Here is a 22,882-nt window from a genome sequence, read left to right on the forward strand (position 1 = left end):
TTAGAAATTCATAAAAGTTTTTCTTTTTAGATTTAAGATTTGAAAATTAAATACAAAGCTCCTAACATATTTTTACAATAGCAGGTGAAAAATAAAAGATATATATAGGCACAATTTATTTTTACAAGCGTTCAAATTTTGAATTTTGACAACATACGTAAAAATCACGTAAATTCGTAAATTTTATTATCTAGAAATTCATAAAAAATTTTCCTTTATATCTAAAATTTGAAAATTTAATACAAGGCACCTAAAATATTATTACAATAGCAGTTGAAAAATAAAAGAAATATATAGTCACACATTTTTTTTATATAAGTATTCAAAGTTTGAATTTTGACAACATAAAAATGTTTCTTTTTAAATCTGTGATTTGAACATTTTTTATAATCTATAATATATCCTAGACAGACAAACCGTTTCCGCTCAGAATCGTTTTTCGTATACAATGATATAATATCATTGGATTCAAATTTAATTCCATCCATTAAAGTAACACACTTGTAACCTACTGTACAGCAGAGCGACATCCACTTTCCGGTTTTTTTTTTAAACATGATTGTACAATTGATGTGTTTTAAAAAATCCAATAAATCTGAGTTATTTTTAGGATTGGGACCGAGTACAGAGTCCAGATTGTATGATATCCTGTGCTCAATTCGTTCTTGGTTGTACAATAAACAGTCGGCAATTATGTGTTTCACTATTAACATAGTTCGGCAGGTTTGAAAAATGGGAGGCCATCAGGAATCCACCTCTCTTGCCATCAGAAATCCGTGCGTGATTTTGGTGTGTCCCACGTGAAGTCTGTTGAGTACTGTATCTTCTTTTCGGTTAAGCTTTGGATTTACCCAACGATAGGTATCTCTTTTGATTTAATTTAATATTTTAGTTTGATATTTTGAGTATTCCATATGCATAACCATTTGTTTTCTGTATGCGTTCTTCATGCGTTTATGAGATTTTTTGTGTCGTCGTAAGACATTTGGTTTATCAAAACGGTTCCATTATCGTTAGCGGCTAATGAGGCTTCGTCGGCAGTTTCGTTTCTTATAGTATACACACGAATGTCTGGGAATCCACATGACGATGATACGTATAACCAAAAAGGAAGCTTTATTGAGCGTATTATTCCAATAAGAACCAATAATGTCCCCAGACCCCAGGATTGAAATGGTTTAGTATACTTTTTGTCTTTTAACCGTACTCAGTGAATCACTGAGGATCAAGAATTTAGTATGAGCTTCATGTATTATAATCTCGATTTCCGAGGGATAGCTAATGCTTCGGCTGTGAATATGGAGCAAATATTGGGTAATTTGCGTAATATATTTTTATTAGGGAAAATTATTGAGAATCCGACCACTTTTTGAGATTTTGATCCATCTGCAGTGTATACTAATATACTATACTTCCTTATTGATATTTGTTACCTATATTAAACTGTGTATGTATATTAAAATAATCATAATACATTATACCTAAATCTAATAATTAACGGTAATAGACGAAGTGCTGAGTATTATTTTACCACAGGCGTAAATATGGGACGTGATTTTGAAAAATCTGAATGACTACGGATTACAATTTTATTAAATCTGGATAGGCTATTTTTTATAGTATAATCACTTTTATCTATTGTTTCATTATGATCTATAATATAACATATAAACATACACAATCTCAGATCTATTATACATATCAAAAAATAATTGTTTTCAAAACGCTTTATAATTCGTACTAAACTGATTGTATAATGTTTGTTCCAAGCATAGCCAATCAGGATTTAGTGCTGAGCAATAGACTTAGCAATAGTATATAGGTACTATTAGTAATAGTAAGTTATTATTACGGGATAATAAGAAAGAAGATCATATATTAAGATTGAACTTATGAGGAAATAATAAAGGTATAATATTGGAGATCAATTTTTTTTTATATTTATGAAAATATTTAATATCCAATTATAATAAAAAATAAAAAGCGGGTAAGTAAGTAGATGTCGCTCTACTGTATAGTAGGTTACAAGTAGCCAAGTGGGTTACTGTAATGTATATGGTTAGGTTAAATTTGAATTTAATGATATAATATTATCATTGTGTACGAAAAACAATTCTGAGTGGAGATAGTTTGTCAATATAGGATATGTTATACTATTTTAATTTATTGTTTCAAAAAAAAAAAAGGCGGGTAAGTCGTGGATGTCGCTCTGCTGTACAGTAGGTTACTGTAATGGATGGAATTAAATTTGAATCCAATGATATTATATCATTGTATACGAAAAACGATTCTGAACGAAGACGGTTTATCTGTCTAGGATATATTATAGATTATTATAAATTTTCAAATCTTAGATTTAAAAAGAAAAATTTTTATGAATTTCTAGTTTAAAATAATTTACGAATTTTCGTGATTTTTACGTATGTTGTCAAAATTCAAACTTTGAATGCTTATAAAAAAAATGGTGACTATATATTTCTTTTATTTTTCACCTGCTATTGTAAAAATATGTTAGGAGCCTTATATTTAATTTTCAAATCTTAGATTTAAAAAGAAAAACTTTTATGAATTTCTATATGAGATAATTTGAACATTGTCGTAATTTTTACGTATTTAGTCAAAATTTGAAATTTAAAAGCTCATAAAAAAAATCGTGTCCATGTTTTTTAAATATTTTTCAACTGCTATTGTTACATTGTGTTAGAAGCCTTGTATTAAATTTTCAAGCTTTTCTACCCAACAAACAAATTTTTATCGATATTTTTAGAAAAAAAAACCAAAAAAGTTGAAAAATTTAACTGTCAGTAAACAGCTCAAAACAAATTTAAATATTTTGAAAATTTTATCAAATATATAAAATGCCTGTATAAACATTCAGTGAAAATTTCAAGTATCTGCGTTCATTTGTTTTAGAGTTACACCAAAATAAGGAAATCGCTAAATGTGAAAATCCAATGTTGTAAAAATTTAAATTTCCATTGCTCATAAAAATTGAATTTGAATTTCCTGTGGACTTTTTATTTGTGATAAAGATTGACAAACTTGTAAGGAATCTTGTATTACATTTTCAAATCTTAGATTTAAAAAGAAAATTTTTTATGAATTTCTAGCTTAAAATAATTTGTGAATTTTCGTGATTTTTACGTATTTTGTTAAAATTCAAACTTTGAATGCTTATAAAAAAAAATCGTGACTGAATTTCTTTTATTTTTCAACTGCTATTGTAAAAATATGTTAAGAGCCTTGTATTAAATTTTCAAGCTTTTCTGTCAAACAAATAAATTTTTATCGATATTAATTTAAAAAAAACTAATAATGATCGAAAATTTCAAATGCCTATAAATAGTTCAACTTAAGTCGAAATTTTTTGAAAATTGCATGGTGGATAGTATATACTTATATAAACATTCGGTGAAAATTTCATGTATCTATGATCATTTGTTTTAAAGTTACATCAAAAACCAAAATCGATTTTGTCGAAAAATTAGTGTGCGTAAAATTTCCCGTTTTCCCTTAATTTTTAGTTTGTTTTTCTCGATTATTTAGAAAAGTATTAAGAATGTTTCACTTTTGACCCCCCAAAGTACCAACTAGATTCACTTTCTGATCGAACGAGGTACTGAAGTCAAAAATCGAAGCATTTTTACTGCCCCAAAACGTGATGACAGACACAAAAAAAAAAAAAAAACACACATCATGGTAAAATCAATACATTCATCGCTCCGCTAAGAATCTAAAATAATAATAATAATAATAACAATAATCTATTACCTATTATAATATAATATAATATATAATATATATCAATATCTATTATTGCTATTATTAAAAAATGTCTAATTTATTTTAAACTACGACATCTAGCGGTTAATAGTGGTACCAGTTGTGTTGGCTTGTAGTACCCTATTTGAATACAATGCCACTCAAAATTTTTTTTCGAATTCGATTTAATCAAAATACGACGCAGAACTAAAACAAAAAAAATACGACACTCGTGGAGTGGTTACTTGGTGTGTACTAATGGTCAAGTCATAAACATTAATTGATAAAATTATAGTAGTCTTCACGTCTTCTTGAGTACACTGAACTAAGGTGGTTCTGCGCTATAAGAGCCCGCTCTCTAGACGTGACTATTAAAGTTTATTTCTTATCAATCGGACATCATTAAAGAATTTTTATTCGATATTTTGATAATTAATATTTTGCAGAATCATTTTGAAGTTTTGAACAAGATATTCTGAGTTCAAACTTTAAACAATCATCTTAATAAATAAAAATAGTATTATTATTACAATGTGCTAGATAAATAGTTACGATTATTTGACCAGTGTTGAACGTTTTTGAAATTTTAGACCAAAGATAATTTTATTTTTTGGAGAAACAATTCTGTGTAATTGTAAAATGAGTACAACATTGCAAGCAGATGAGTTTCCAGTATGGGCATTGGTACCAAAAAAAGAAACAGGAGTCACAAACTTCTTGGTTAAAAATCCATTATATGATGGCCGTAATGTGACAATAGCAATATTCGATTCCGGTGTCGATCCTGGAGCTCCTGGTCTTAAAGTGAGAACTCTTGGTGAGGAATAAGTCATATGTTAAATATTATTATGTTCATATTTCAGGTGACAAGTGAAGGAAAACCAAAAGTCATTGCTAGATATGACTGCAGTGGTGCTGGTGATGTTGATACCTCAACCATAGCTACACTTGAAGGAAATGAAATAAAAGGGCTAAGTGGACGTACACTCGTAGTAAGTAATTAATACCATTTCACTTGTTTTAAAATTATATCTATAATATCTATCTCGCAGATACCAAATACTTGGAAGAATCCTACCGGGAAATATCACATAGGTATAAAAAATGCATTTGAGTTGTATACCAAAAATGTCCAAAAGCGAATTGAAGAAGAAAAAAAAGAAAAGGAATGGGACCCACTTCATAAGTTATTATTATCAAAATCAATCACAGAACAACAAAATTTCAATAATGTAATTAATGAATATATTATGTCCCCCATATAACTACTAAAAATGTTATGACATTTTATATAGGAATATGATCCTTCTAAAATCACACTGACAAGAAACCAGAAATTAAAAAAGGATGACCTAGACAGCACTGTTGAAGCTTTACACAATTTCGAAAAAAAGTATAAATTTATCTCCCCTGTTTACGATTGTATTGTTTTCCATGACGGAGAACAGTGGCTGTGAGTATCTTTTACCAATACCCATGTACATAAATTTATACATTCTGCATGTAATAGTGCATTTGTTGTCTCCGTCTTACAAGTTTACTACATAATAAATCTTCACAGCAGATCATATTTAGCTGTTTGTTTAAAATTAGAGTTAATCGGCTTATTTTGAAACTTGATAAAAAGTTAAATAGTGTTTATATGTGAATTTTTCTACAATATTTCAGTTTTACCTACATTATGTTAGCAAAATTCACTAAAAAATCCACCTTGAGATATCAAATTTTACTATAGGAATTGAATTTTTTAACTAAAAAGTTAGACATAACATATCAAATTTTTTTTTACCAATTTCAATAGTGTGAGTGTCCCGTCAGTTTTGATATTGAAATGAATTGACTTCTTATAAAATTTAAAAGTTAAAGCATTATCTAGGATCCCATTTAAGGTTTTATTGATATTACTATTTTTAAGCGAGTTATAATCAGATTAAAATGTACAATTATAAAAATGCAATAACTTACTTGACGATTGTAATATAAACAAAAGCCTATGTGAGGCCTGAGTTAATAAATTTACATTTTAATTGTATAATAGGCGAATTCACACTCAAATATCAAAACTAACTGCACACTATTGAGACTGGTGAATGACGGAGACAAGGTCCACTTAACTATCAAATGGTAGTATGTGATTTCTTGATAATTTTTTGAAATAATAGATGCTGCAACAAGTTATATTCTTCATTTTTCTCAAACTATTCTAGGAACATATTTAATAACAATAATTGAGCATAGCAGAACTTTCAAGAAATAGTATTGTCAGTATAGATTGTCCTAAAGTTTTTTGGGACCAGGGCCCTTTAAATTGTCTTAGTACAAAACAAATAAATAAATAAATAATCACACAATAACAGTTTCTAACCAAGCTTTTATTCAAACTCATTATGCTAGTGCAATTTATAGTTTTCACTAAAATAATAACTGCATGCAGGTAACAATATTACACTCGGCAATGAAACATAATAACTATACTAACCACCTCTGGATGTAGACTCAAGTGGTAAATAAAAAATTATAGTTGAATATTTCCTTGACCATATTCATAGGTTAGGTACCATATAATAAATGATTTTTAATTTTAAAAAAGTATTATTTGGACTAATAATTTTACTGGTTAATATATTTTTATCATAAAACTTGGTTGTTCACGAATCTGTATGGTATAACCCTGTATTGCGATTTCTGATTTTCTTACTATTGGTAGTCCTGAATAGTACATAATAAATTAAGTTTCTTTAAACATATATTATCCAGTATGTTATAAATTTATAATAATTGTTCATAGTGCATGCTTGGATACTTCTGAAACAGGAGATCTGTCTTCATGTAAATTAATGGGAGAATTTAGTGAAGATCCTGTAAATAATTTTGATTACATCACTGCTTCTGATCGAATGAGTTATTCGTTTAATGTGCATAATGATGGAAATGTATTGGAAATTGTATCTCTTGGGTGTAAGTGTCAAAAATAAATATTTAGTTAATAATTGAGACAATAAGTAAATGAACATTTTTTGATTTTGCATTAGCATCTCATGGAACACATGTATCAGCTATTGCTGCTGGGTATTTTCCTGATGAACCAGATAGAAATGGAGTGGCCCCTGGCGCCCAAATTATATCCTTAACTATTGGTGATAGTCGTTTAGAGACAATGGAAACAGGAACCGCAATTGTGAGAGCAATGATAAAAGTTATGGAACTTAGAAAGAAGTTTAACATCGATGTTATAAATATGAGTTATGGGGAACACTCAAATTGGTCTCATGCTGGGTAATATAAAATTAAATAGACTGAACGCAATTATGTATAATATATTATATGATTTACAGGAGAATTGGCGATATAATGAATGATGTAGTAGATAATCATGCAGTGACTTGGGTTGCATCTGCTGGTAATCACGGACCAGCTTTATGCACTATTGGGGCTCCTCCAGATATTTCAAAAACAACAATTATAGGTAACATGAATAAATAAATTAACAGGTATTTCAGCTAACAAGAGTAAATTGTTCCCTAAACTCATTGGGGTCTTGATAGTGATAAACTTACTAATTCCAAGTTTTGGAACACATTTATGCGCAGATTTACTTGATTAATTATAATATATATTGACTTTGTTGGTTTCTTAAGACTGATGTTTGTTTTTTATATTTAAGGAGTTGGAGCATATGTGTCACCAGATATGATGTCAACAGAATATTCCATGCTACAAAAACTTCCAGGAACTACTTATACCTGGTCCTCTAGAGGACCAACAATTGACGGTGGTAGAGGAATAAGTGTATGTGCACCAGGTGGCGCAATAACTTCTGTACCTGGATATATGTTAAGAGGATCACAGTTAATGAATGGCACAAGCATGTCAGCACCTCATGTAGCTGGAGCAACTGGTTGGTTTTTTAAATGTTTATAACTATTAACTTTAACATGTATATTTGTTATCAGCTGTACTAATATCTGGACTCAAAGACAAAAATATTGATACATGTCCTTACATGATTAAACGAGCAATGGAAAACACTGCATTGTATATTGATAAGATCGATCACTTTTCACAAGGACACGGATTATTACAAGTATAAAACATTTAAATCTGATTAAAAATTACTTTTTATTAAGTAGCACTGTTCATAAGAAATTTTATAAATAAATTATCTTCAGAAATAGTAATATTAATACTGTTTATAAAAAATATAGTTTTTATAACTTAAAATTATAATCTATTTAACACTTATTCACAATTAATAATTTACATTAAAAGACACTTCTATTTAATGTTTTGAATTTATATACATTGTATAAATTAAAAATTATATAAACAATATTATAGATATAATGTTAATAATTATCTCATTATAGGTTGAAAAAGCATTTGATTATTTAACTCAATACTACACTGAACAAGAATCATATGTTAAGTTTGTAATATCTTGTGGTATCCTTGGTGGGTTTAATGGAAATAAAGGAATCCATATCAGAAATGCAATTGAAAACAAAGAGGTTGACTGTGTAATAACCGTGGAACCAGTCTTTTTAAATAATGCAGAAGTTGGTAAGCTGATCAGTTATTAAATTTAAAATTTAGGGAACCAGAAATTAACTACATGAGTATTTAAATTTTTATTATTGATGCAGTATTGATTAAATAATCTTGGATTGACAAATTAATTAATAAGATATATATATAAAAGTATAAATAATTAATATTAAGATTATATACTCAAATTCTTAAAATATCCTTCACATTCATATTTTGTTCCTTCTATTTTGTCCCACATCACAATCCAGTTAATACCATGAACTCTTTTACCTACATTAAATTAAAAGTCACTGTAATTATTGAAGGTTAGAAGTCAGTATTTCAAGATACAACGCTAAAAATAATAAATAATAATAATGCAAAACTATAAAAGCAAAAGGAAGATTCGCTTTTCTAACTAGTTAAAAAATAAATATTGTATGTAAGGTATAACATGCTTGTTGAACACAATACCAAGTTATCAAAATGTGTAGAACTACAAATAATATAATCCAAATTGGTATTTTAATTAAATTAAGTGTATTCAATAAGTATTTCACGTAAATTAAAATTTAGTACACTATTAAAACAAAATATACTAACTTATAAATACTAGTAAAAGTTAACAACATTCTAACTTCTAACTTAATTAATTAGTGCCCAGCATTTCAATATTAATGCAGTATGGTTATTTGGTTGTTAATCATTGGATAACCCTACTCTTATTTAGTGAATAATAAAAATATTTTTACCATCAAGATTTTTCCGTACAATATCTGCATATTCGTGACAAATGAATTTTATTCTGGCACATGTATTATTTTTCTTGATGAATACAATATTATCTGGTGTAACATGTTGACACAAAATTTTCCATATATCTTCTTCAGTTGTATGGGCATTCATGTTCCTAATATGTAGTTGTTTCATCTGAAAAATTAATTTTTTCATGATAACTTTAATATAAAAAAATGAGTATTATATTTTATACATACTCTAATCAAAACAGAATGTCGAAATACTGGTTCAGATTCTGCCCATTGAATCTTAATTGAAATTCCATTTATAAAAAATGGACTTTCTGCCATTGAGCGGCGAGCTAAAGCCGCACTTCTATGATCTTTGAATATTACAAAACAGAACTCTCTATTTTTGCTAGGATCATCTGTGTTATTAAAAACTCTCACTTTCTTAACCCCTTCTACACGTTTTTCAAATTCTATTTGCAATTGTTCTTCCGACAAATCCATAGGTATGTTCCTGGCAAATAATGTCCTATTATCAGTCGACATGCTCACCAATAAGTGACCTCTGATACCAGGAAGTGTCAGTTCATTCAGTTTAATTAGGGCCATCTCAGCTTCCATAGGGCTACTCATCATTACGTAACCATATCCTCGGTTTGAACCAGAGAAATGCATCATTAATCGAATTTGATGAATAGTTCCAAACTAATAAATCAAGAATTTAAAATTTTTATTACGAGAAATAAAATAAACATTCATATATATTACCTGTGAAAAAATAGCAAAGAGAAAACCTTCCAAACAAGCTTTTGGTAATGCAACATACAGCTCGCTACCACGTTTTGGTTCTTGTTTCACTATTGGCAATAATGTTTTTTGACCATTATTTTGAATAACATGTCTTTTATCAACTGAAATTAAACGCTGACCAATTTCTTCTATTTCTATCAAATTTTTTGCTCTAGCAATAGCAGCGCTTATCAAATCTTCACGTGTAGGCTTTAAAAATAAAATTAATTTTAATATATTCATGGGACGAACAGACAAATAGATGTGCTTACAATATATTGGTCTCTAATTATTGAAGGAAATTTGAATACATTATCACTTCCATTTACAAATGAATCAGAAGTCTGTGATGGTGGAGTGTAGGGCGATGACACTGGTGAAAATGATGATTGCGAATAACTAGATGTGCTGGACATATATGACGATTGAGAATATGGTGATGGATATCGAGGTACAGGTGTATGCTGAAATATTAAAAACAAGTAAAAATATTGTTATTTAGGTATAGGTACTAAATAATAATTCTACTTCTATACTAATAAAATACAACTATACATTTATGTAGACCTATATTAAATATAATAAAAATGATCTACAAGATGTAACATACTAACCGTGTAGTAATCGCAGTATAAAACATTGTTTTGAGGTGCACAATACATTTCCATTTTCATTCAGAAATTTTACAGTTTTTAAATTTAAATCCTATAAATAATAAACATAATAAAATATTTTAGAACAGTGATAAATAGAATTTATATTTTATTAAATCTGATAGATAAATATTAAATACTAAAAAATATGCAAACGGAGATTTGAAGAAAAAGATTTAAAAAATATTATATTAGGAGTTAAATTACTTAGTTTTCTGATATCCCGGTTTTTTTTTTTAGCTACAGGGCATTACATGACACAACAGAAGTGCATATGAATAGCTTTATTATAAACGGTGTCTATTTATAATTATCGGTATTTATGGTGTTTTATTATTCGAGAAAAAAGAACAATTAGAAAATAAATCGTATTGTTATTTTGTTATTCCACCGAAGCTATCACATGTTGTACTTCTAAAATAAATATTTATAGGAATACCGATGTTTTAATTGGAATATCGAAATATATTTAATTATAGTCATAATACATTCTAGTAACAATAAATATAGGCAATTCAATTATTTTTGAACAGCAGTATATAAAACGTTATTAAGCCGGATGAGTATAAATAAGTTTGTCAAAAGGTAAACTAAATCGGGTAGTCACGGATTAAGATAATATATATATATATATATATTATCTTAGTCCGTGGGTACAGTAATATGTCCGCTATCATTTTAAAAATATCTACCTATTATAATGTATATTTATTAATTGACATAAAAAATAAATAATGATAAATGTAAAAATATACATCCTGTCATAATTATAGCTGGAAATGTTTATTTCGGAGTATATTATGCGTGGCTATAATTATTTTACAACAGAATATAATTTACAATAGATTTGTTTTTATTTAGATTTCTTATCATTTTTTTTTTTATAAACTTATTTGTTCAACACTTCGCACGCCAACAAAAAATATAGCATTAAAATAATACGCTGTTGACTACTTAAATATGCTATTATTGTTCGTACTTTGGGTTAATAATTCTGTGGAAGTACTGGTGTGAAGCGGAATAAAAATTTCGTTGAATCATGTCAATTTTAAATAAATTAAATGATCAATAGAGTATAAAGATCTTTAACTTTTAAATAAACAAATTTAAACGTTAGATGTTTAATTATAATTTAATTGACAAACTACTTGTTGTAGGTATCCTCGTATTAACTAGTTAATAACATAAAAAATACTGGGATAACCATGTTTTTTACAAAATTAAATTATGTAAAAAAAAGTGGCGATATAAATTATATAAATTACAAAAGAATTATTAGATACCAAATATGAATAAAAAACTAAATATTGCAATTTGATTAATAACAAAGAGAAATCGAACATGAACAATGGAGACAAAATTAAAATGGACATTTAATTAAAATTTACAATTCAAGTCAAAATTGATGACATTATTAAAGCAAGTATGTGCTGCGAAAGATGATACCTATCACCTAAAACCTATGCGGGTATGCTACTACTTGCGTAACACAAAACACAAAACATAAATAATTAAAAAAATGATCACTTGCCTTGTGCTCCAGAAAAATGCCAATGGAAAAATACGACGATGATCAAACAGATATTGAGAAATTAAAATGTAATATTTTTAAAAGGATAATATTATGTTGATCGCGGCGCAATATAAATAATAAAGCAGTGGTCGGGTCCTCTTCTTTAACGATGTTGAAGTTTAAGTGCCGATTGGACGGTTGTAATAAAAGACTAAAAACGACGATTTGCATATAACGTTTCGGAAAGCATCGAAGGAGATGGAAGAAGTGTCGCGAAGAAGCCTGAAAATGCCTTACGGTAACAGCGGTTGACTTAAAGTGAACAGTGATCGAAGATCGACAGCCAAGCGTGGTGGTCGACGGATTAATGATCGAACACTCGAACTGAAACTCCGCGTGGCTGTCGCAGGTCGGCACTCGGCAAGCGCGATCCTATACGCCGTTTTTGTTTTCGTCGTCGTCGGTGGTGGCGGCGGCGGCGACGGTGGTGGTGGTTGATGTAGACCGTAGTCGGTTTTCCACGAATCGACAACAACAACAATTAATTGGGCAATATCGTAATATTTTACATAATATGGACGCCCGTTTTATTGTGCACGTTATGAGTATAATCAATTTGAGGATGTTCAATACAGATACAGTACATCACCGTTAGTATAATATTATGCTTTTGTTGTAATTTTCATTACAACTAATACGATCGGCATTCGTATTATTGTGACAAGGTCGGAGAGGGGGTGTTTGCCGTCGGGAAAGAGAATTATTCTTTTTTTAAATTGTAAAATACGTATGTTTGATACATTGATTTATCTCGATCTTATCCACATCACGAGTAGTAGCCAGTAGGGCATTATTGTAACGCCACAACGTGCTTATAATATTACTTATTTGATTTTAATCTTTAATCTACCATACAGAGATGACCAAACAACGATTAAGAATTAAATAAGGAATATTTTTTTTTTAAATACCCATATTATGCCCATCCCAATTTGAGACGATTGGTGGTACTTGGAATTGTGTAAATGGGTATCTTCTATTTATACAAACTTTAATATTACATTTTATTGAGACTGCATAATTTGAATTAAATTCTAATCTACCGATATTTACGTGTCGTATTGAACTTATTACAAATAAACTGTCAACAATTCCAATACTCAATCAAATAGTATATAAAATTTATAAATAATATCCTAAATATAAAATATAATATTCAATGGCCGTATCTGAGTATTCGATGTGAAATTATTTTGAATAGTATCTAAAAATAATATGCAATCGTCTACAAAACAGGTTTTTATATTAGGCATAAAAATAACACATTCAATCTGCGTCGTATTTGCCTTATCGAAAGAACATGGTAAAAAAAATGTAATTTATTTAGGAAAAGTTACTCGTTTTTAAGGAGACACCATGTGTAATCTAAATATTACAAATAGACATCATAGAAAATTTACATTCATTAGAACATTTAGAACTAATTTTAAGTGATTAGTTTTAATATAACTATAGTCTATATTACACTGAGTTTATCTACTTTAACGCTTCACTTAAGAAAAATTAATTAACGTGTGTAATTTTGTATATTGTTTTTTTACGTTATAATTTAAATTGAGAATGCGAGTTAAGAATGTGAAATATAACAATTTAGAAATGATTTTAACTCCTTAAAAATTTAAAACCTACCTACCCCTAAAATATAAATGTCTAACCTGAATTATTAATAATTGTTAAATTTTAATTATGAAGTACGTTTATACATTTGTATGTTTCTAAAGATGGTGACAACACATACAAAATGCTACTCGGACCGCATGCCGCGTACACTAATAAATTATAAATAAATTATACATAATAATGTATTATTGTTGAATTCAAGCGAAAATAATTTTGTTCTAATAATTTTGTGTTCGATATTATCGCTAAGCACTGTTATTTATTTTCGGGTAGGTATGATAAATTCTCGGTAAATTAATTTAACGACGATGTTTGTCGTGGTATTTACGAGAAAGGAAAAACGTTGGAAACTTACTTTGGGTTTTCCACCGTAAACACACTCGTAAAAATAATTGTCGTTTTTGGAAAAACGTTTTCCGTTCAGTCTAATTTCGTAAAACCTTGTAAACACTATTATTTAACTCTCAGGTATCACTCTATCCTCAGAAATCTTAATTTTAATACTGCTAAAAAGTGGTTTTTGATAATTAGTACCTCTTTTTAATGTTGTAATTTGCGCCACATAAAACTAATTAAAAGGAGTTATGTCATCGTCATCTTATATTTACAAAAACTATAATTTACACCACTCTAAAATAACTATACAATTTTTTTAAACAGATTAACATTATATTGTTAATCCTTAATCATTGATAGATCAAGTTCATTTTAATAGTTACATTTCTGGAAAATTACTATAGTGAAATAAATTTATATACGTATACATATCTTATTATTAAATAAATACAATTTTGGTTATTCATAAAATATATAAAAATCAGTCAAATTATAATTAAAAATTTTAATAAATACTTAATTCCAACAATTTAAGTAATTGTTTAATCCGCTATTGTAAATTCTTTGTATCCAAAATTACTATAGTACATAAACTTATATAAGTATTTTAAATTTTAATTTAAAAACAATTTGTGTGTAGCGTGTATTACATTACAGTAGATAATATGGTAAAAACTAAAAACATTGATAAATCGATATTCGATTTCATCCAGAAAACTTGTATATTATTATCATACTAAACTTTTTAGATCTCCACTCTTCTAGTACCTATATAAAATTCACATAACATATTTAATTATAGTCGTGCACATTATTATTAATTAGTTTATTACGTACGTCTAAATTAGACGGTCTAATTTCTAAAATTGTGCAGTGAATAACGTTTTTCTATGCGTTTAAACATTTATTCTGATTTTCTATGATGTACCTAAATATTATTAAGTAAAAATGTTTTAAATGTTATGCCTTAGACCTTAGTAATCATTATTGTTTTTGATACAATTTGTTCCGAGTCAATTTTATTGTAGGAAATCAAATTGATTGTTATTTTTCTTAAGTCACAATGGTTAACGTCTTTTTATCGTTACAGATGCCGATAAAAAAATTAATTTCCAAATGAGCTTGTGCTTGACGAGCGACGTTTCGTGGGTTAGTGTACCCAAATATTTGGAACTGATGTACATGGTACGCAATTTTAACATAAAAGTCGATCCGAGCGGATTGTCTCCAGGAGTGCATACAACTACGTAAGTCATAACTCATAAGACTATTACAAAATATGTATTTCACAATCATTAGTGCTGTAATTAGGACACGAGAATTTGATATATTTGACAATATTGCCCTGATAATTTTTAAAGGTTCCACATAATATGAATACAGTTGTACTTCGATATTATACTTTTACCCATGTCCAATACTTCAATTTATAATTTCTAGCATAGTAACTGATTTTTCTTAATAGATTTATTCTATAGTTTTTATTAAATTATTATTATAAATAATTTATTAGTATAATAGTTGACAAGTTGACTGTTATTTATACTTTTATATTATGATGTATTGTATGGCTAAATAGTAAATATACAAAATATATAATATATATATAATAAATATGAATAATATACTAATTTATAAATACGTTATATTTAGCCATAATGTATTGCTTATTATAGTGTATAGATAGACAAGATTTCTAATTTTATAAATAGCCAAAATACAGTCGATTATACATATTATACTGTGAAATACCAAATAATTAAAGTCGCTTCTGCGCTGATTCAATGGAAAAGGCACGGTGGTGGCCAGCAAGAATATGAGATTACCCATACTGTTAAGAGGACGCTACACCGCCTACACCCGTATGTGTTGTCTCCGTCTTACAAGGGCGTAACATCGCAAAAACAGTTTTTGCAATGTTACGCACTTGTAAGACGGAGACAACACATGCGGGTGCAGCGTCCTCTTAAGTCAAAAGTAAAAACGATTGCTCATGAAATGAATAAATATTATTTATATATTTGTTCGTTAAAGAGTCAGTTAAAATATTTCTAACTGGTCGTATTTATGTATGCTAACCGGCCAGATCAACTAATTTGTAATATTTTATACCTCTTTAGTATTAATTGACTTGTTTTTTTGGTTAGCGTAAGGGCTTATGATGTAAAAAACATAGCAAAAGGCCCCGTGTTTACTTTTGAAGTCACTGTTGTCCGACCAGTGAAACCCGATGATTCCGGTTTATTGTCTTATGACAACGTCAATTTCAACCCAAATTCCCTAATAAAAAGGAATTTCGTGCTAGTGCCCAACAAGGTGACATGGGCCAGTGAGTCAAATTATAATATTATTTAAATAGCATTGCGATTATTCGCAACATTTTCTTGTTCAAAATCAATATTGTATTTTAATATTTGTAGCTCTCTACATAAAACATCTTGACAACGACGTCAATGCTAATTTCTGCCTACATTGTGTTCAATTGTTACCCCAAAAATCGTGCAAATTCATGGAGTTATGCAAGATGTTCAACGTGAAGTCTAATGAATTTCAAGCCCACTTCCCCGTTGAGGTATGTATGACACAATTTAATATAATATATGTGAAGGCTAATTTAGAATCTATAAATATTATTGTACTGATGTGGAAGAGTGGTAAAATATTACTCAGTTCAACATATATATTAAAACATAATTAAATTATTATTTGTACATTTTAAGAGAATTTGTTGTCTTCATCAAGTGAATAACATACCAAATTTACTCTCAGTAAATTACACGTAACTACGTTAATTTAAAAATTAGAGTAGAACGACCTCTTATGAAACTTGATGACAAAAACATTATCTGTGTTTGTATGCGAGTATTTTACTATGATACAATTTTTAACAAGTTTTGCGTATATAAAATAGCATTAATTAGAATGCTCATAAATTACTTTAAAACTGAAATTTTTTTAAAAAAACCACATTTAAACACAAATAATGTTCGTACCATCGAGTTTCTAAAGTGGCCCATTCACTCTAATTTTTAAACTAACGATTCTGCACTTGATCTGTAAGCGTAAATTTGTAAGAGAGAAACAAACAATTCTAGCGTTACGTCCTCTTAAATAGGTACAGTTACATTAAATTATTACTAAAGTTAGATAATGGCTTGGGTTATTGTTTTGTAATTTTTACTACCTATATAAATAGATCAATAGCATTATAATATAATTTATTTATATTTCAATTTGACAAAATTACCGCTCAATGCAAGTAAAGCTATAAATAATATATTTAAGGAAAAAATTAATTTGTTTTAGAAAAAACTAATAAATAATGTTTAAAACTTTAAAAAAAAAAACTGTATACAGATTTTAATCAAAATATAATCTAGGTATTAAAGTATTACTAAGTAATGAATTACAATTTCAAATTAATATCTTTCAAAGAAATTCTTATTAAATTATTGCAAAGTATTTAATAGTTACGACGTATCAATATAAATTTCAGGTAAATGAAAATGATTTGTACTAATGTTAATAAATAAAATCTTTAAAGTAATTTTACTATAAATTCTTCGAACATAATTGAGTGCACTTTACCCAAGAACAATTTTTTCAAAATATTCGAAGAACAGATTATCAATTTCCAGTTTCCTCTAAAGTCTAAAGTACACTTATGTTAAGAAAAAGAACGAAATAATTACTTATTGAAAATACCGAATTGGCAAGTGGATGTTATATCATAATAATTGACTATAACATAGGACAAAGGTAACTTTTCTAAGAAAAAACATCACTATACTAGTATAACAACTGATTATCATCTAAATTCAATTGCCGCGAATTAGGAGTATCGTTAAATTGTAAACAATACAATTTTCAACAAAACAAATAGTTGTTAGCATATCTATATACAGAGTACTTATTTTAATTTATTTTAAACTTTAATACTTTTGTTTTATATGCAATATATAAAAAATTATTTATAGTATTAATAGGTGTTTACTGTTTAGGTCTATAGTGTATTATATTTAAATTTAATATTTTAGAATTATAAATGGTCGCTATTTATTCAATTTCAAATTAGAAACTCTTTTAGACTTGATTTTATTAAATTAAATGTTATTTATAAAAGCTCTAATTAAAACTTATTAATTATTTTTCTCATAACTATAATAAGTGATATTAATAATATTATATTTGTATGTATTTTCATTAAAATAATACATAAAAAATTTTATTTACACATGAAGATTTAATGGTATTTTGGTATCATACTTACTTAATACTTAGTATATACATAAACATAATACACATACATTTTCTAATTGGTATTAATTTTATTACATATTAGTTATTAGTTTTGCTGTTGTCAGCAATACCATTCGCATAACTATTAAATAATATAATATTATAATATATAATTTCAAAATATAAGTAATAATTAAATTTTTTCTTTTGGTTGGAGCTCTAATAATATATGGAGAAATGACGTTATTATAATAATATGATATTATTTAAGAAATATTGAACTTCACCTTTGTAGATATTATAGTCATAGTATTTACAGTTTACAGTAGTCTTTACTGTTAACAATTACAAAATAATTCATCGGTGAGGGTTGGTTAGAATTAGCAGTGCCCTTCCAGCAAAGTTAAACCTTTTATATCATTGATTTGATGTTTTCAAGCAATATTGCATTTTACTAATACCTTTAGTTATCTATTTAATTATTTAAATAATGTATAATGTATTTATATTTAAAGTTTTTATTTTAATAGGAAAATGTGGTATTAGAGTTGGCGTTGGCGAAATATTGGTCGAGTTATTCAAATATAATACTATCGTACAAATTACAATTTCATGGCGTCGTACCTCAATCAAAAAACATAGCGATGTACCACGGAATGGGCTTACAGTCATTGATTTTGAAGCCTGGTATAAAGAATGAAGAAATCCAACCATCTGTTTCTCTGAAACATCTTATTACCGTTCTTAAGTATGCTTATCAATTTATTAATTATTCTACTCATTACTTGCATAGAATAACATTGTTCTGTATTTTTGCTTTCTGCAGTACTTTAAACTTGTGAAACGTGAGTTGTGAGTCCTACACGATAATCATTATTAGGTTTTTAACAAATTTTAATTTAAATTATTTACTGTACCTATCCAAAGCCGAGGTGGCAAAATAGTTCTTATACAGAGAACACTCATCATTTTGTAATGTATTCATATTTTTCAAAATTTAATATTAGATATGTTACGAACTGTTCGATTTTCGAACTGGAAGTTCCAAATAATTGAACCAAATCAAATTCCTATAAAAGTTCGGTTGAGAGAAAAGAAAAATAATCATTAAATATCAATACATTTTAAATAAATAATTTAAATAACGTGGAATTTCAATTTTTTTAATATCTGCTTCGAGTTCGATAAAATATTAGAAGTTAATATTAAAAAAGGTTCGGTATTCGGCTCCACTTTAAATATTATTATGGTTCGTAACATCTCTATTTAAAATCAATATCCTGTACTCCGAATGAACGTTTTACCATTATTGTATTTACTTTTAATTTTTTGCTAAACCGTCAATTTTAATTTTCAAATGACAATCAATCTGTACTTTTAATTTTACAACTTAAAGAAGATAAATAATGTTTTTTAAATGTCAATATAATAAAATACCTTACTATATGTCAAATATTAAACAAATTTGCAAATATTTTTCTTTTAAATTAAATGCTCTAGCAAATTTATGATTTAGATTTCACTAAAAATCAAAATTTAATAATCGAACCAACATTAGGGCAGTATAAATAATACACTTAAATTTTTCAAAAAGGAAGTTTTTAATTTGTTTTTGATACATTTTTAACTTCTTCGCTGATAAAAGATTCACCACCTGTTTGGTATGTCAGTAGTTTTTAACCCAAGTGACAATATGAAAATCATTAATTTTTTGAAATAAAATTGTATATTTGCTGTTACCCCTACATTATGTACTCTGGTGATCGCCACCAACTTCAAACAACATAATTCTAATATTTTATTTTATTCTTCAATTGAAGTATAAATGTTCATTGAACCTTGCAACTCAAATAAAATGTATAACACTATAATTATTTTTCTGTGTACTGTATTTTTTTAAAATAAAACGAAAGCCGCTACTATTTTTCTTCTAAAATGTGCAGTTCAATATATTTATGTTAGGACAATAAAGTTTTGGTTACCAACTATAGTAGTTAATAGTTACATGAAATAAAAAAAAATGTTGAAAACTACTGACATACAAACCACTGTCATAAAGTAAATAACTTGAAAACTAACAATCAATCAAATTTATTTTATTAAATAATGAAACAAATATACATTTATGAACAACAATAAAATTAAAAAAAATAAACTGTAAATAGCGTTTTTCAAACCAAATTTTTCAACAACTTAGATTAGAATATTTCTTCAAGGGAGGGTGTCACCCCCTTGCATATAATCAATGTATTATACCAGTGGTCGGTGGCTCGCTTAAAAGTTTTTTAACAGTCCGACCACTGTATTATAGTATTATTTAAAAAAAAAAAAAAAATCATTTAGTGGAAAAATTTTACAGTTCAACTTGTTCTGCTTTATTTCTGGCTAATAACTAATCAATTGATGAACAATATTTTAGACCACTTGAAGGAAAAATAACTGTTTTAACTTATCGTGATGTCATTCCACCACAAAGACCTATATACCAATTGAGTTTATCTTATGCATTCTCTTTGCCAAAATCCACTGAAGCATATGCGACATGTGGTTTATTTGGTGAACTTTTGTATGAAAGTGAATATGAATCACAATTATGGATGTTGTTTGATTCTAATAAACAATATATAGCTGCAGGAGATGCATATTCTAGCAGAGTATGAATTTTTATTTTATATTTTTAAACAAACATAATTATTTATTTATGTACTAATTCAATATGTTATTTATACTATTTTCTGTATAGCATGTGTACAAACTCGACAAAGGCGATTATACAATTAAAATGCATGTACGGCACGAACGGCGAGAGTTATTAGATAAAATAATTGACCTACCTATACAAGTGGTTCAAAAACTTCAGAACCAAATAAACTTGGATGTGTACAATATTCATCATCAAGCTACAATTTTTGGGAAAAAATCTCCAGTTTTTATTATGACTCCAAATAGTCCTTTGTGCAACCTGAATATCGGATCACTTTCTAACGATAAGTATGTATACAATAATTATCTAACTATTGTCAACCTTACACTTTTTTTATTTTTCAGAATCATTTCATTGAAGTTATTACCTGGACATTGTTTGACTGGAAACATAGTATATGCTAAAGATGAAAATGGAAAAAAAGTTGTGAGTAATTATTTAATTGATTTGATATTAATATGTAAATAATTTTAGAGTTAAGATGTTAAAGTAACTCCTAACCAATCATTTATCTACATAATTTAATATGTTGAATAAATTGTTATAAGTTGGATAAGAAGGATATAATTATATAAATATACATATTTTATTAAACTTTCAATTTAATTACTATGAATAATGAATGGATCACATTAATAATATTATATGATAAAAATAATCAAGTAAATATGTATTTTTAAATAAATTTTGTGTTTATGTTTACTGTTTAGGATACCTACGATTTCAAATACTTCATAACGGATTCATTTAAAACAAAGAATGGACTAAAACCAGTTGATGATAATAAAACAAAGTTAGAGGAATATAATGAAACAATGTGTGAAACCAAATTAAATTGGTTAACAAAATTAGGTATATCTTGATGAATAAATATTTTTACTATAATGTTCTATACAATTTGTGTTAACAAAATATGGATAATATATAAATATGTGTTATAATCTGTTAGAGTATGGGGAAGATTCAAGAATCTTGTATAACAGTTTATGTGAAGAATTTGGAGATAAAAATGCTTCTATTCATATTTCGTGGATACAATGTATTGAACCAGAAGATAAAAAAAGATTCCCTAATTTTTCAATTCCTGACTTTGATGTAGAAAAAGTAAAACTTATAATCGCTGCTGCTGATCGTGCTCTAACCATTATTGATCAAGATGAACTTCTTGCATTTTATGGAATTAAGGCTGATCAAAGACCCGAAGCTTCTAAACTTAGATTGTAATACATTTGTTTATTTTTAAAATCAAATCTTAATTGTTTACATATTTCAGATCTAATGACCGTTTAAAAAATACTGTAATTGAAGCACTATGTCGCAAAGGTGCAGCATTATGCCAATTGTATTATTATAACAACGTGATGACAAAAAAAACAGATGAAAATGTCTTACAGGATATTGATGACATTTTGCAACAAGTTGCCTGTTTTATATCTCCAGATTCTGATTCTAAAGTTTGTTAAATTTTAAACTAATCATTTTTCAATCGAATCTAAATATTTATCTTTATTTCAGAGCTTAAATTATTTCAATATTTGGCATGGAGCTGTATATCAAAATTATGGACGTATGATGAAAATACTTTTGAGAATGTTGGAGGATAAACATATTAAAGAAGTTGAAAGTTGCTTGTTGTGGACTGTTAATGTTAAGTTTGGAGCTGATGAATCTAAAGCCAAACACCTAGTAGCAGCTATTTCAAATGCATTAATTGTTCATTATCCAAAAACTTTCCGTCCATTTTAATATAAGTTAATTTATTGTAATAGATTTCGGTTACATATTATACAGTATACCGTATGAATACACAAAAGTAATCTTAATAACATTTTTCATTTTTAATAAAATTATATTCAATCATTCTTTAATTATTGTCTATTTTTGTTATTAGTAATATTAGTAACTTTAAACAATTTAAGAATAGCAATTTGTC

At 27.5% G+C, this 22,882-nt stretch overlaps 2 protein-coding genes across 2 annotated transcripts; one reads left to right on the forward strand and one right to left on the reverse strand.

The window, feature by feature from the left end:
* Nucleotides 1-4,202: 4,202 nt before the first annotated feature.
* Nucleotides 4,203-22,817, forward strand: TppII (Tripeptidyl-peptidase II). Its single transcript, XM_015513672.2, has 21 exons — nucleotides 4,203-4,566; nucleotides 4,626-4,754; nucleotides 4,815-4,994; nucleotides 5,058-5,215; nucleotides 6,551-6,720; nucleotides 6,795-7,038; nucleotides 7,098-7,228; nucleotides 7,427-7,660; nucleotides 7,716-7,846; nucleotides 8,130-8,322; nucleotides 15,097-15,253; nucleotides 16,154-16,335; nucleotides 16,427-16,578; nucleotides 18,776-18,993; nucleotides 20,665-20,899; nucleotides 20,989-21,236; nucleotides 21,294-21,375; nucleotides 21,660-21,801; nucleotides 21,899-22,169; nucleotides 22,223-22,403; nucleotides 22,465-22,817. Exons 1-21 carry the CDS (start codon nucleotides 4,402-4,404, stop codon nucleotides 22,693-22,695), a joined length of 3,834 nt encoding a protein of 1,277 aa, XP_015369158.2. The 5' UTR covers nucleotides 4,203-4,401; the 3' UTR covers nucleotides 22,696-22,817.
* Nucleotides 7,863-12,387, reverse strand: LOC107165448 (putative RNA-binding protein 46). Its single transcript, XM_015513673.2, has 7 exons — nucleotides 12,009-12,387; nucleotides 10,439-10,529; nucleotides 10,097-10,288; nucleotides 9,804-10,034; nucleotides 9,285-9,740; nucleotides 9,042-9,219; nucleotides 7,863-8,580 (listed from the first exon to the last, which is right to left on the reverse strand). The coding sequence occupies exons 2-7, from the start codon at nucleotides 10,496-10,498 to the stop codon at nucleotides 8,483-8,485; spliced, it is 1,215 nt and encodes a 404-aa protein (XP_015369159.1). The 5' UTR covers nucleotides 10,499-10,529; nucleotides 12,009-12,387; the 3' UTR covers nucleotides 7,863-8,482.
* Nucleotides 22,818-22,882: the final 65 nt, after the last annotated feature.

This window comes from Diuraphis noxia, unplaced genomic scaffold, assembly GCF_037042655.1.
Source record: "Diuraphis noxia isolate RWA-SAM2 unplaced genomic scaffold, SU_Dnox_SAM2 contig0002, whole genome shotgun sequence".
In the NCBI taxonomy this organism is placed as follows: Eukaryota; Metazoa; Arthropoda; class Insecta; order Hemiptera; family Aphididae; genus Diuraphis; species Diuraphis noxia.

Coding starts and splice junctions, on each gene's coding strand:
- TppII (XM_015513672.2), top strand. CDS start 4,402: ATGAGTACAACATTGCAAGCAGATGAGTTTCCAGTATGGGCATTGGTA. Junction 15,254..16,153: donor CCAGGAGTGCATACAACTAC/GTAAGTCATAAC, acceptor TTTTTTGGTTAG/CGTAAGGGCTTATGATGTAA. Junction 21,802..21,898: donor AAATTGGTTAACAAAATTAG/GTATATCTTGAT, acceptor ATAATCTGTTAG/AGTATGGGGAAGATTCAAGA.
- LOC107165448 (XM_015513673.2), bottom strand. CDS start 10,498: ATGAAAATGGAAATGTATTGTGCACCTCAAAACAATGTTTTATACTGC. Junction 10,035..10,096: donor TAATTAGAGACCAATATATT/GTAAGCACATCT, acceptor TTATTTTTAAAG/CCTACACGTGAAGATTTGAT. Junction 9,741..9,803: donor TCTTTGCTATTTTTTCACAG/GTAATATATATG, acceptor TTGATTTATTAG/TTTGGAACTATTCATCAAAT.